This window comes from Sceloporus occidentalis, unplaced genomic scaffold (genome assembly GCF_023333645.1).
Source record: "Sceloporus occidentalis isolate IW3139 unplaced genomic scaffold, rSceOcc1.0.p SCAF_149, whole genome shotgun sequence".
NCBI classification, from domain to species: domain Eukaryota; kingdom Metazoa; phylum Chordata; class Lepidosauria; order Squamata; family Phrynosomatidae; genus Sceloporus; species Sceloporus occidentalis.
Genome location: NW_028317129.1, coordinates 656275 through 672163, shown reverse-complemented (window position 1 = coordinate 672163; position 15889 = coordinate 656275). Strand labels below are relative to the sequence as shown.

Genomic DNA, 15889 nt, shown 5'->3' with positions numbered 1-15889 from the left:
TGATATTGATTTCATAAATGTACCCCTAGAAGCTGATATAGTCTGTCTGTGGCAGGGAAATAATTATTTATTATCACCTGACCCTACCTTTACAAAAGGCTTATGGTTCATAATCAGGAATAATCAACAACAATCAGTAACTTAATAATAAGCCAGGGATAACATAATGGATAGGAATAATCATGCAGATCCTATGGAAAGCATGTTGAGTTACTTGTCTTCATGAGCAGGACTGGGCTAGTCACACATACCGCAAATGCCCAGTTGGTATACCAACAGTGCCCCCAAATTCTCTAAAAGTGCAATGAGCAATAACCCCTGTGTGATCAATAGGGTACCAGCCTTAAAGTGCCACAGTATCCACATATGGTAGGGTTTGTAATGGGTAAATATTGCAACTGCTATTATATAGGCTTATTTAGTGTATAGCTGTAAAATATAGGAGTTCAGATGTATATCTTTTGCATGTGGTCTTTTATTAAAAGTAAAAAAATACAATTCTGTATATTAAGCTTTTTAGTGTGTAAATGAGTACAGCGCAAAAGGTTTTCTGTCTGTGTTATGTATAACTTGCTTTATAAGCAGACTACACCGACTTGAGCAGTTTGCAAAGATTTCTTTTCCACAATCTAATTGAAAAGACAAGATGGGTGTAGGCAGGAATTAAAGAGCGGATTAATTTACATCTGAATTATTTTAATTCATTTCGCAATACAGTACTAAACACAATCTTACCAGTGGGAAGTAAATCAGCCTGGTGTTATTCTCCTCAGATCATCTGCTGCTTCTTCAACTGGAGCTAAATATGAGGAAATGCAGAACATCTGGATGCAATTCAATATTACAGAAAGGTTGGAGGAGGAAAATAACTTGACATATTCCTAGTGTAGTGAGGCAACTTAGAAAAAGTTTTATGAGTAAAAGTATTTATGATTGCAGCCAGAACAGAAATCTGTGATAATGTTTATCTAGCTTATCTTGGAAACTTTATCAACAAGATTTTTCAGTGTTTCAGTGTTTCTGTGGGAATATTTGAACATTCATCCAGTAGAGCATTTGTGAGGTCAGGCAGTGATGTTGGATGAGAAGACCTGGCTCGCTCCGTTCCAGTTCATCCCAAAGGTGTTCAATGAGGTTGAGGTCAGGGCCAGTCAAGTTCTTCCGCACGAAACTTTTCCAACCAGTCATGCTGGAACAGAAAAGGGCCTTCCCCAAACTGTTCCCACAAAGTTAAAGGCATACAATTGTCTTAGATGTCTTTGTATGCTGTAGTATTGACATTACCTTTCACTGGCATAGCCCAAACCCTGAAACCCAGAACATTTTTCTTTCTCCACCAAAGTTTGCAGTAGGCACTATGCATTCTAGAGAACAATTTTCCACGGTTCCAGAGTCCACTCTAGACAAAGCTTGGCATTGCGCATACTGATCTTTGGACTTGCGGCTGCTCAGCCATGGAAACCCATTTAATGAAGCTCCTGACGCAACAGTGCTTGTGCTGATGTTGCACTTTGGTAAGTGATGCTAAAGAGGACAGATAATTTCAACCACACTACACCCTTCAGCACTCAGCAGCCCTGCTCTGGGAGTGTGCGTGGTCAAACCACTGTGTGGCTGAGCTGTTGCTACCACTGGACATTTCCACTTCACAATAATAGCAATTACAATAAACCAGGGCAGATCTAGAGGGCAGAAATACTTTTATTTGTCCATAAAGTGTATATGACATATTATTGAATTTCTAAGCAGTCTGTTGTTATATTCATCATTATATTAGATATAGATCTTGTCTAACTCTTTCACATTTTGAGATTATTATAGCTAAGTATTAGGGACTGCTCAATTACAGGCTCTGCTTGTTATGAGTGAAAAAAGTATAACCTATAGTAAGGCTCATGTCTGCTCTTTTTTCTGCCCATCCCTGCTTTTTACTTCTAGTTTATGATGGCTGTTAATGAAGTATTCTTTGGTTTTAAGTAAAAATGGATTCAGTGCTTACATCTGTCCATGCACAAGACTTCTGATAACAAGAAAGATGAATTTACTCGGAAAGAGCATACATGTAGAGTTTAAAGTGATAGCTCTAAAGGTAGCCTTTGACAGGCATATAAAGAAATATTTATTATGTTTGTTTGTACTACTGTCAAAATTGCCAATAACATAGTTAGTGATATAAATTGTGTATGTGGGTATATGTATGCATTTCTTTAATAGGGTAATATGGGTAGTAGACCCTAGGGTACACAACTCGTAAAGGTCATGGGGTAAAGAACTTAAGAAGCACATGCAAAGCACTGCCATAAATCACGTGGTGATGATGCAAAATAACATGATCACCTCTAATAATGGGCTGCAGATCAACAAGATAAAATAAACTGTGGGAAAAAAAATCAAACATTCGCTCCTTCACCACTATGCTAATATATTAATTCAATGTATGTTTAACTTTCTGATATTGGGGGGGGGGGGGTGGCTTTAATGGCTCTATGACATTGTCCATGAAACATTATAACTATTTATATACTCAATTGGAAGAAGGAGGTAAAGGTAATGATGCATGTATTTGGATTAACTGATTTTTTTATTTTCCAACTTTGTATAGACTTGCCTTTGCTCTACAGTCAAGCATGTTAGGAAATCAGCCAATTACTGATTTTTTTCCAGCTATTCTGAGCCTTCATTACAACTACTAGTGGATAATTGTCAAGACATCTATATAGTTTTTGAGCCACTAACTATGTTTCATAATACTCAACAATACTCAATAATATTTTCGAGCAGGCAAAATTTGAACATACTGTGTTGGAAAGTTGTGAAGAGAAATGGCATGGTGTCTACCAAAGAGGTAGCTAAACATGCCATCTGTCCATTCAGAATTCTGTAATGGTATTTTACATTCAAACTTCAGCTTTCTGACAATAGAAGAGGGATCCGAGAAATGCTAAAATACATTTGAAGTGATACTGCCAAACTAACTATCCGTGATAGTCAGCTGTATATGGGTTTCAGCAAATTTTAATCCAAGCAATATTGCAAAATTGCCCCTAAAGATGGTGCTGCAAAAAATCCTAGATTATGACCACAAAAGTGGATTTGCTGACTAGTAGGGCACCAGCTATTTAAACACTGGACTCTCAAGTCCTTCAGGCATTTGTAGTGTAAATGACATTTCAAACCTACTCTACCCTGAGTTTCTTAGCATGGCATGTCTCAAAGAAAGCATTTTGACTTAGAATACATTTGACATTTCAAATAAAAAAAGATGCTCTATTTTAAAACCTTAAATCTAAATTATTATGAATTCTCTGAATATGTGAACAAATATGAATATATTATTATATTGTTTTTGCTCTTATTTCCATTGCATTAATGTGCTCCAGAATGACAGAGGAAAGTATTGCAATACATTATTATTTATTGATTTATATAGCACCATCACATTCCACCAGTAGCATACCTAAGTGGGGGAGGGGGTTCTGCCCATATCCCGGGTGACAGTGTCCGGTGGGCCAGGGGCCGGCTGCTAAAAAGCCCTTAGACCAGTGAAATCTGTGGAGAGGTAAAGGGGTGTTGGAGGCAGGGGGGCAGAGTTGGCACAGGCAGGCTGTTTAGGGGGCAGAGGTGGCACAAGCAGGCTGCTAAAGGGGCAGATGCCTACCACGTCAATGTCTGGCTTAGTATATAGTGATGGGGGTTATGCTGCAATAACATCAATGTCTGTCTCAGTGTATCGTGATGGGAGCTAAGCTATACCACCATCAATGTCTGGCTCAGTATATAGTGATGGGAGTTTTGCTGTACCTTATCCGTTTAGTAGCTGTTATTTATTTAAACTTATTTCATTTATTTATAAGGTAATGATTTATTTTTTTCAGATTTATAGATTTTTTCCAGTTGACATACAGTCTACAAATTTGTGAATTAAATATTCTTACCAACATTAATTTGACTTTACATTTTAAAGTGTGTGTGGGGGCGCCACATACAGCATCCGACCCTGGTGCCAAATACTGAACAATTGTTATAACAAGTAGTGCATCACATAAGACTTTGGACTAGGAGAAAGGAAAGGTTAGGAGGGCCCTGCAAGCTTAAAATCTGAAAGGCATACCATGAAATAAAAAACTGATGGCATTAAAAGTATAAATGGTCCAACTATGTGCAGAAATAATGTATATTATTAAGACTAATCATTGTGGGGGAAAAAGTTTTCTTAGTATTTCACATGCCTCACATTTAAATTGAATTTATTGCATGTTGTCAATAGCCGCTTTCATAAACGCTTTGAGCAAGTGTAGCACAAGAAATGTGAATAACATTATTATGTCCTGTGTGGACAGTTCTGGACATATATTTTTCTGTAGGATTTGTTTGGTTCCTCTACTCTTTAAGATGAAGCTTTGAGACAGTAAGCTCATCTCCAGAAATGTTCCAGAGATCACACTAGAAACACTTCTGCCGGGGCTTCTATGATGGAGCACCGGCATGATGTGACCTTCCGGTCATAGAAGCACCGGTGGTAGTACCGGCAGCAGCGGAGGTTGTCTGCACACATCACGCAGATGTCCACCGGCTGCCCCCACTTGCCATCAGGGAGTTTGTAGCACAGGACTAGAGATGCATCAGTAAGTCGAGGGGGCATATAGGGGGGTATAATACATATCAGGGGGGGCAGAGTGGTAAATAGGGAGGAATAAGGCATATCAGGGGGGCAGAGTGGCATATATGGGAGGCAGAGTGGCATAACTAGGGGGGCAGGTTGCATTTTCCTCAATCTTGGTTTTTATTAAACATGAAAAAAATTGTTTACATGTGAATTAATATTTGCTAGTAAATCTTTTTTCCTATACGGTAGTCTTATATTCAGGTTTTTTCTTTTTTTTCTAAATATTCAAATTTTTGGGGGTCGTCTTATAATCAGGGTCGTCTTATAACCGAACAAATATGGTATTATGCTGCACTCTACATTATATATTTTGACACTTTATGTGACTTTGTGACTTCTGGGGTTATATGTTATTTCTGTAACATAATTTTTTTGTATTTTGCAGGTCACCTGTAATGGCGGGGGGCTTATTTTCCGTTGATCGGAAATGGTTTTGGGAGTTAGGCGGATATGATCCTGGTTTGGAAATCTGGGGAGGGGAGCAATATGAAATATCATTTAAGGTAAGGCTTTTAGCTTTCTTTGTTATTTATTGTTCTTTTCATCCTTGCTGCAAATTGATGAAATAAATGAAATGTTAAAAGAAAGTTATAATGTTGAAAATGCCAGCAATTCAGCAGCACTGGTATACCATTCAGTGAAAATGTTTATTTCATGTAGATTGTAAGGTTAATAACCGTTCTGTTCTCATCGAGGTCCTGAAATGAGCATGGTTTGTAACTCAATTGCCTTTCCATGCATTTGAATTTGTGATAGCAGCAAAGATAACAGCAGCAGCAGGAAGCTTTGTCTCTGTTTCAATGTACTTGGTGAATATTGAAAAGAAATTGTTCAATGGGTATGAAGTCAGAATGTGCTTTAGTTAAAGGGACAGTAATAGCCATGCAACAGGTCATCCAGTGATCAAAACAGAACAAACATTTCATGTTTAACTATTTAGTTACATTCACTGTCAAAAAACTAGCAGAATGTAGTTCGGATTATTTGTGAATATATCTGAACATGTATGGACCCCACAGACTGTTTGGGGACACGCATCTTAGAGGTGTTGCAGGAGACTAGTAAGGCCTCTACCAGTGAGGGATAAGGTGACCATTTGTTTCCAGCTATTCAGGGATACAGTGACTATATTAGACCTGTGCGTGGGCCCAAAATTATTTCGCTTTTTACTTATTTATGTTTCCCCTGGGAAACAGGGGGCTTTGACCAACAGGTCACAAAATCTCCCAAATCACAATATTGTCATATTTGTAACACAAGTGTCCCTACCTGACCATTTGAAATTTTGGGAGTATGCCACCATGGTCTTGTTTGTCTATTCTCTGGATTACCATCAGAAGACCAATTTCAGCTGGTCTGTGTATATATTTGCAAACCTGTTCTATATATAACATATGTTAACAGTTAAATGTCCAAAGTGCTGAAAAGCTGTTTAAAAAAAAACCTGTTAGATTACAACCCAAAAGAAATACTATTTCATTTTGAAAATTATAGATTTCTAGTGATAGGTCTGGTTCCGTTTGATACAGCTGGTTAAATTCTAAATCGTTCAGGTGCATAATTTACACCATATCCTCTCTCATAGGCTACATTAAATTGACCCATTTTCAATTTTTTTGTAAGCTGTCACTGGAAATGGATATAAATGGAAAGTGGTCATCTCCTCTGTCATGAAACCATGGGAACAAGATTGAGAAGTCGGATATTAAATTGCCCTGGCCGGTTTTGTTTCAGCAAAAAAAATCTTTAATGACAAATATGCCAGCATGGGTCTTAACTATACCCCTTCATTCTGCATAATTATGGTGCACCAGCCTAAGGGTTATTGTCTGCCTTAATCTGTATTGAAAATTATATTCGTTGCACCATATGACATTGCTAACTTTTGGATGGAACTTCTGCTGGCATAGTTTGAGTCAGTTATTAAAAATGTATTTTTATGTCGGAAATCTGTCACTTTTAACAATTCTGATGGAGAGGTTGGACATATTGTTAATGGTCCCCTATTACAGGCCATGTAGTATAGGAGTAATTGCAAGAAATAATTATCACTGACAGAGTGAATTTTCTTTGGGTCAAAGCCCTAAAAATCCATGTCAGCCAAGTTGAGAGTTAGCTCTGTAAGATGAGATGTCACCTAAAAAAAGATACGTGAATAACTGTATCTACATTTCTAAAGTTATTTCAGCTAGGTCTGCAGTTTATAAGATATTTGTAATTAACTCCCTGCCACTGAATAATTACGGAACTGTCATGATTGCGAGTTCTGGGTCAGGTTTGAGTCCTTGTGTTGGGACAAGTGCTCCTTCAGAACCCTGTTGATAGTAGACGGCTGTCTGCTGCAGCCTTAGTCATTTTTGGCACCATCTACAGACATAGCCAGGGGCAGATGGCAGGAGACTGTGAAGGGGACTGACAGGACACCAGGGAGACCAACAAAGACAAAATCAGGGTCAAGTAGCTGGGGTTAAGCACAGTAAAAGCCAAACCACAGTATAGAAGGGTAACCAGTAAGAGTGATGACAGTCAAGTTCAAATTCCAGGAAATCCAAAAGTTTGTGTTTAAGGCTGGGGACAGAAATAATGGATAAACAAGGTAAATAAATGCAGGCACAACACCAACCAGGGTTAGGAATAAATGTACTAGGAATGGTAGCTAGGAGCATCCCTGGTATTTAGGCCTCTCATTACTGGATAGTCCATGGGTGACACAGGAACCCAGGGTGACAAGCATGACAAGGTATCCTAGCAACCACAAAGCTTCTTGGAACACCCCAGTTCCTAAAACATTTTTTTATACAAAATAACAGACAGGGAAATAAGTTAAGGTGCATGCTGGCCTATATTAGCAACAAAATATGTTGTTAAAAATAATAATCGCTACTAGGCACAGCACACTGCATATATTTTGGGTTAAAGGTGTGGTTCCACTTAGGCAAACCACTAATTGCACTCTCTAGTTCTCTCTATGTTAATATAAAAACTTCTGCCATTATATAATTTTTCAACGCAAGTATAGGCGCGCATGTACATGTGTGGGAAAAAAATAAAAAATAATAGTGCAATAAAGTTAAAGGATAAAAACTATAATATATATGTGATGTGGGTGCACTCACAAAAGTACAGAAGGTCAAGGTTCTTTAGAAACAATTTTTCTTTATTTCTTCTTCTTTCTAAAGGGTTAATAAAAAGAGAAAAGGCCAATGGTGCAGTATTTTCCTGAGTTGAAAACTATTTTTCTAGTTTCTAGCAATAAAATGCATTTATTTAAGAATTGTTGTACAATAAATATTATTGATAGAATAATGTTTAATTTCAATGTTTTTAGTTGTAGATATCATTTTCTCACCTTTCTACATCTTAAGATGGAGGCCATAAGGAACTGTATAATTATCTTATATGGTAGCACAGCACAGGATTGCTTTAACAATAAATTGTAGAAAACACAAGTGGCATTCGGTAGTTTAGTAACTCAGCGTTTTCTACTCAAGTTTAACGGTGTATATCTGTTTTTCTTTGCATGATAAAAATGCACAATAAAACAGTTTCAGGGACAATTAAGGCAACAATAAATATAGAATTCTTACTGTTTATTTAAGCAGAATGCATTTTAATTTTACCAGCAGATGTTTTTAGTGGCTCCTTAAACACAGACATACATTTTTTGCATTTTCTATAGCTAACAGACATATCAATTGACATTTTGGCAACAAAAAAGAACACTTTGCTTTATTCAACCCAAAAGACACATAACGAAGGAAGTCCATATAAGAGCTTAGAGCTGTGTAGCTATTACAGCTTTATACAGTATAGCTATAGACATAATATGTAATGCAGAGCTGGACTGGGGAACAAAAGTGGTCCTGGCACTTTAAGGCCAGCGGGCACTAAATGCTCTTACACTTGCGCAGCATGTAGCTATGTGTATCCAGCCCACTTCCTAACATTAAAGCTCCGGATCTGCCGTGTGAGCAACAGTAAAGGGAAATATCCAACTTTAACTGGTACCAGCTCACCAAGCATTTTCCTTGTTTGCTAGCTGACTGGTCAGTATATAATGCAATGGTTAAACCAGTCAATAATTTTCAACAGTGTTTGTTTACCGTGCTATAGGGTTTATTTGCCAAAGCAGGACTTTGCAGGGCAATTGCACATTCTACTAACTGGCTGCATTTTGCATTACAAAAGGCCAACCCTAGAAGTCACTCAAAAATAAAATACATGAAAGCACATAAAAAACACCACATTGAAGATAGTATATACATACTTAACCCGGTTGCTGGTACAAAATCCCACAGTAAATGATCACGTTTAATAATATTTGTATAAGACATTTGCAGAGATCATATTCTCGTACCCCTAATTATTATAACCACGTCTCGGTAGCTTCACGTTCAAAGTAAAATGAATGCTGTTGTTCCTTTGGAGAAGGATTTTGGTAATTATTTGATTTTAATTAATAGTCAATGCATAGAAATATACAGTTCTTTGTACGGAATGCCTTAAAATTGAAAATAGCATGTTAGTTTTACAGGTGAGGACAGGACCAGTAAAGCTTTTGGATCTATATACCCAGCGCACCCTGATTTAATTAAATTTCTCTGTTCTTCTCCCTATGTGGCCATAGAGACCAGCAACTTGCTGCTGTGTGATACATTATGCAGGTCACAGCTGCATACAGAACCAGTAGTAATTATGGTAGTAACTTCTAAATACAGAACAAAGTGTGACATATTGATTGTGAGTTGAAGAACCAAACACTGCCCAAGATAATTTGGATTTTCATGAGTTCTGTAGCTATTTTTGTACCATTGGAGAATGCGGTTTCTTTGCTTTCTTGGTTTCTTTTGGGTAAAATAATATTTTAGCATTTTAGTTTTTAAGAAGATTCCACTGTTCTTGTATGTTTAAGTTATATAAAAAGAAAAAAAATCTAATACGCTATGTTCTTTATGCACGTTTTAATTTATTAATGTGTCTGTATATTACATAAATATTTAATATATTAAGACACATTCTGCTCACATTCTACTTTTCACCAACTCTCTCCCGCACATTAATGCCCCTTTGGGGCTAGCTCTGCTCTTATGCATGGCTAGCCCTGCATGTATGCAAAGCTAATCCTCCAGAGCAGGGAGAACTTCAAGAAACCTACCTTGGGAAGTTCCCAGGTATTGTAATCATTGGCTGAAATTCTTGTAACGCTACAATAACTCCAATCAAATCATTCTGATAGTTATTGGAGGACTAGAGGACTTGGATTACCCTAGAGGACTTTCCATCTACCTCTATCGCCACTCCTGTAGCAATCGTTTGGCAATCTGCATATTTCCAGTATGCATGTGTGTGATTTTAATCCCCATTCTGTTCCTCGGCAAAACTCTTGAGGAAAATCCAGCTGATTTCTTCAAACTCACATACATACATGCCCACATACATCGATACAAACATGTATACATACATACATACCCCCCTCCTGCCCATCCACGCTTACCTTTTACTGCTTCTGCAGCTTGCTGTCCGGGTGCTTGCACACTGTGCGAGCAGCCTCGGTTTTGCTGCAGGGTTATGTGACGTAATGTGACCCGAGACGTTCCTGTCTCCCCGTGCCGGTTCAAAATGGCTTAGAGACGGCCCACGCCGGTCAAGGTCGGAAGGGCTCTTTCTTGTGAATCTGTATGAGAAGACAGGAACAAGTGGTCAAGACCATTGCAACTCCTGTAGTTCCGTCACTATGTGTGTGTATATATATGTATACTGTATACATACCTGGGAAATTGTGGGCTACAGCTACCCGGAGCCTACGCTTGCAGGACGTGGCCAACCTCAGGGGCACTCCTGCCGATGTCAGTGGGTGTTTCCGTCGATGTCAGTTGGAGTTCCCGCCAACGTCAGTGGCTGGTCCTGCTGATGTCAGTGGGCGTTCCGCCGACGTGAGTATTCCCACTGACATTGCAGGAAACACCTCCATTTACAGCGGAAATGGGCGAGGATTGTGACGAGTCAAGACCACACTCTTGCGACCCGGAGGATTCAGATGTTGACCGGGGGAACCTGAGAAGTGGCACTTCTCCTGGAGTTCTCTGGGCCAAACCCGGAGAGTTCCCATGTATGACTGTATTATATATACTTACACACAAACATGCACATATGAACATACATATAATTAAGTTTTTTTTCACTCAAACATTTTGCATTTGGATTTTAACTCATCTGAATGAAATATAAATAATGAAGGGCTAACCCCAGTAAGCCTCTACCCGCAAGAAGTGCTTGGCTTAACCCTTTTTACCTTTTTATGTATTTTATACTCAAACTCAAGTAATTTTTTGCAGGAGAAACTTGCCAGGGATAGGCTGTTTTGTTGTGTAATGAACTCAACAGCCTAAACACACAACTTTAGTAAATAAATCCCAATTTGTATGTACTAAAAATAATTTTATTATTTCCATCTCAAAATTACTCTTGGTACATTTTGTAATGGAAAATGATGCATTTGTTCCAACCATGAAGCCAGAAGTATACTATGCTATAAACACTGTGCAAAGTTTGCAAGCTATGCAAAGTTTTTATTACTTTTATACAAATACCTAATAGATCTTAAAAATAAAATACCTGCAGGGTCACCAACGGCAACAAGGGAAAGGTTTAAGAAAATAAGAAATAATAATAAAAAAAAAATGAGTAATCCCATAGAATTCCCACACAGTTCTTTCTTTTGCTAAGACTCCTGTCACTTCTGAGAGGGAAGTACACTGTCTGGTTACATGCCAGGGGCATTGTAAGTAGATAGCTATTGTTTATATGCAGAGCTTGAAATGGTATGAGAAGCTTAAAAGCCTCTCGGAGAATATAGACTTGAATAAAACCAATGATATCAACATACGCACACGCTGAACTACTTACACCAGTAATGGATGCTGGGTTTAATGTGTCTCCAAGACAGCCAGACAAAGACCATTCCTTTGGCTGTAATTTGTGAATGTTTAATGTAACACAGATACATAAATGTAAGTCAGATTCTGCTTTTGTTGTAATTTGACAGCACATTATAGTTATATTTTCTACACGTGAGCATATTTCATGAATATGCAAAAAAAAAAATGTACCGTGAAGCACACCGTTATTATGCTAACGCATTCGTCTTTTTGCCCCTAGGTGTGGATGTGCGGAGGGGAAATGTTTGATGTCCCTTGTTCCAGAGTAGGTCACATCTACAGGAAGTATGTGCCTTACAAAGTCCCAACGGGAACAAGTCTGGCAAGAGTAAGTAATACAGAAAACCTGTGATACGTTTTTGCTGAATGCATGCAGAAGTATAGCTAAAAATGTTAAATAAAAAAACCACACAATTTTGCTCATTAAAGCATACAGTAGTATTCAATACTTTCATTGGTTTATGCTTGTAGCTCATAAAAGATCACATACAATGTTTGAAAGGTTGTACAAATACAGCATTTACAGCGGGCAGGTTTTTGATATTTAACCTTCTAAATGCACCTAACACCAAACATTAAAGTATATTACAGGGGTAAATATCAACAAGAGTCCCTAGGTACATGGATTTTTGGGTCCCTTGCAAACAAAGTCATTCTACTGTAAAGGTGCCTGACTCCACACCTCGCAATTGTTGACCCCACTAAGTGGCTGCCCTCTGGCAACAGTAACCCAAACTGTGCAGCTACTGATACATCGCCAGTGGGGATGCAGCCGAAGGATTAGAGACATGTGTCTAGTGTGCGTGTGATTATCTTTCTATCTGACTGGAGGGTCTGCATTATTCCTCAAATCCAAAATGATATTATAGGCAATGTTTGATAGCCCTTTTATACTTCCTCATCATCGTGTAAGGGTTGGAGAAATAGGAACACTTATTGCACTTATCTAAATAGTTTTTTCTTTCTTTTAGCATCACCTAATCAAAAAGGTTGTTGGCCAAACTACTGCACTTAAGTTAATAAAGAGATTAACAACTTCCCTTAAGTGAAGCTATGTAATTTGTTATCTCCCACCCGACTATATATTGGTTCACAAATATTGGTCTGACCTCATTACTGGGGTTATCCCCCTCTCTAACTATGAAAACCTTGAACTATTCATTTGCTAGGCGTCCGACATGCATACATATACACACGCTTTTTCTCTTGTTTGCTAAATAGTTCAGAGGATTTATGTGCAGTTACAGTGTAACAGCTACATTATGGCAACAATGGTGTGTTATAACTCAGCCAAGGCATAGGGGTGCTTATATGTAACAACACTAATTTATTTATTTGTTTAGTAATGGCGCAGGCATTTTTTACAGGTCAGTACTTTCCGAGAGGCTTTTAAGAGCAAATCAGAGCAGATAGCCCATAAGGGATGCTGTATCAAGTGAAATACATTGGTTACTCAGCATTCCTTTCTGACTCCTATTCCCTGTGTATGCTGAATTTCTTTTCCTAAAAAAAGTTAACAATTTATCTTTGGGTTTGCTACATAACCACTTTTTGCCAGCATTATAAATCTAGCACTTAAAGCACCCCTTCGCTTGTTTAACCATTTAAGAAAAATGTGTCAAATATTTCCTTGGTCCCTGAACGGGTTAACATCAATAGAAATTTCAATTTGCCTGCTCTGTTTTTGGATGTCTGTCAAGACTTCATTATGGCGTCTTAGAAGTCTTCCAATTTTTGTGGTTTGTACTTAATTGGTTATGCTGTCTTTGATTATAGCATCTCTCTAAATTGAAAACTATGTCTGCATGGATAAACTACATTTTAAATAGAATATTTTGCTACTCTTTTTTAGGGGGAAAAGTTATAGGTAAATTACTTGTGTGTTGCTGAGGCATCAGAAATCCCTGCAATAATTACTGTTATTGTACACTTACACCGTACTGACAGGGTTTGGGATTTTAAACAAACACATTTAAACTGTGTGCGGAAAAGAGCCAGAAAACCACACAAGGGAAAAAGATATGCACTGTGGGTGACAGTCAGTGACTGTAAAAATACAATGCAGCATGTGCATGCTGGAGAGATTATAGTAAATAGGACAGGGGATAATTAAATTCCCCGGCACAGTGGGATCAAATCATGTTTTCTGAGTTATTAAATAGATGATTGGACATGTTGTGTTTTGAAGACACGAAGAAGAGCGGAGGAATCATAGCAAAGTCTGATTGAATGCGAATAATAGAAAGAAGGAGTAAAAAGGATTACGTTATGTTCTTAACATTAACCCTTTGGGAGAATTGTACTTCTCTATGTTTCTATTGAATATGTTGCACAATGAACTGGTTAAATGTATAACGTGGCTCAGTTATAATTAGGAGACATCCTAAATTCTTTTCAGGCATTGTGTTTAAGGCAATTCATAGGGGACCCAACATCATGGAAGGAGGCTTTAGTAAATTTAGTTTTTAAAAATGAAAACTCGATTTCTGATTTCACTGTAGGAGAGTGTTTTGGCTCCAGTGATCATCAATCAGTGTGGTTTAATATCAGGATAGAGGTTGCATTGTGCGCCACTAAATCTGATTTTTCTAAAATGGAAAGAAGTGTAGGGGAGTCTTTGATGATCTGGACATCTTTAGCTGGAGTTCAGTAGAAATGGAATTATTTTAGAGATCTTTTGTTAAAGGCAACTTGTTAGTAGGACTAAAAGAACAAGGAAACCACTCCGGCACTTCACATATGTGGCCCACATAGTGAAGGAGAAAAAGGTAGCATTCAGGAACTATAAACTTAAGGAGGCAAAACACTTTATCAGATGTACCAAAACACACACAAAGGAGAAAAATGCCAGGTTAACAAAAAGGGGTGATAAAACCTTTTTAGGTACCTAAGTTAAAGCAAAAGTAAACAAGGAATAACTAGATTAACCCCTTCACGGCCATATGGACATATTGGTAAATCCAATAGTAAATGGATATTTACTATTATAACATTATTTACTATTACTATTATAACATTATTTACTATTACTATTACTATTATAACATTATTTACTATTATAATAATATTTACTATTATTACGACTTCTGGCTGTTATTGCTTCAAGGGACTGCCTCACAAACAGTCAGTGGACAATAGTCATGTGATTGCTGTGATGACCAAAAAAAAAACATATGTGTGTATATATATATATATATATAAAAAAACATATAGAATTTCTAATACCCTTCGTCCCCATTCTAATTCCTTCCATCGTCCCCCTATCTGCTTTGTTTGTTAAAATGGAACACTTTGAGCCTAATGATGGTTATTGTAACAAACCCACCATACACCATACTATTGGAACACAGACCCAGTTAAACCAACCCCCTTTTCTGTCCTGTATTATGACCAGGGCCTGATATTTGGACCTTCTTCATTTTAATGATGTCATAATGCCCCCCCCCCCGATGTGACCCACAATTTGACTGACTGTATAAATTAAGATCTATTATCAATTTATTTTCTAATACATTTCTGCTTTTGCATTTATGTGTCCCTTGTTATTTTGGAGGGCAGACTGTATTTAAGGCAGTATATCCTATAGGCCGTCAAGGTATGGTGTAAAGTTTTACAAAGTTTGTGAAAGCAGTATATACACATACCTGAGAACAAAATTATATACACATACCTGAGAACTTCTGAGCTCAAGCTACCCAGAGCCTTCCCTTGAGGGACGCAACCAGAACTGCCCGCTGATGTCAGGGGTTTGTCCCGCTGACTTAAGTGGGCAATCCTGCTGACTTTGGGGGCGTTCCCAATGGCATTCGGGCATTCCCACTGATGTCAGTGGGTGTTCCCTATTTAAATTGGCCGGGGAGCGGGGCGTGTCAAGACCCCGCTTCCGCAACCCAGAGGATTAACCTCGTTTGAGAAGGGCCCTCCTCATCCGTTGTCTCTGTTAGTCAACTCGTTATATATATCGCCATCAAATTCTGTAACGCTGTACAAAGGGTAGACAGGACATAACATGTAGTATATAACATAACAATTTGACTTACAGAAACAACTTTATTGAACATTGAAGCATACAGCAATATTAAAACCTTCTGCAGAGGAAAACAGATCAAGCAACTGGACTCCTCAAACCAATGCCTCTCTCTCTATACCAGTATAAAATATATTTAGAATTAGTTGGAATTTGTTAATTACTCAAAAGCATTAAACGCAAATTGATTTTGCATTTTTGCAATGTACATATATAGTACTATACAATGCTTGCAAACAACCATATAGGCAGCTTTCA

General features: G+C 37.9%; 1 protein-coding gene across 1 annotated transcript in view; it reads left to right on the top strand.

Annotated features, from left to right (window-relative positions):
- LOC149280687 (polypeptide N-acetylgalactosaminyltransferase-like 6) overlaps positions 1-15889 on the top strand; it is a 537937-nt gene that overhangs the window by 474538 nt on the left and 47510 nt on the right. Inside the window, exons 8-9 of the mRNA XM_089500181.1 lie at positions 5052-5169; positions 11825-11932. Of these exons, the coding sequence (XP_089356307.1) occupies positions 5052-5169; positions 11825-11932 (226 nt within the window). The remainder of the gene's footprint in view (positions 1-5051; positions 5170-11824; positions 11933-15889) is intronic.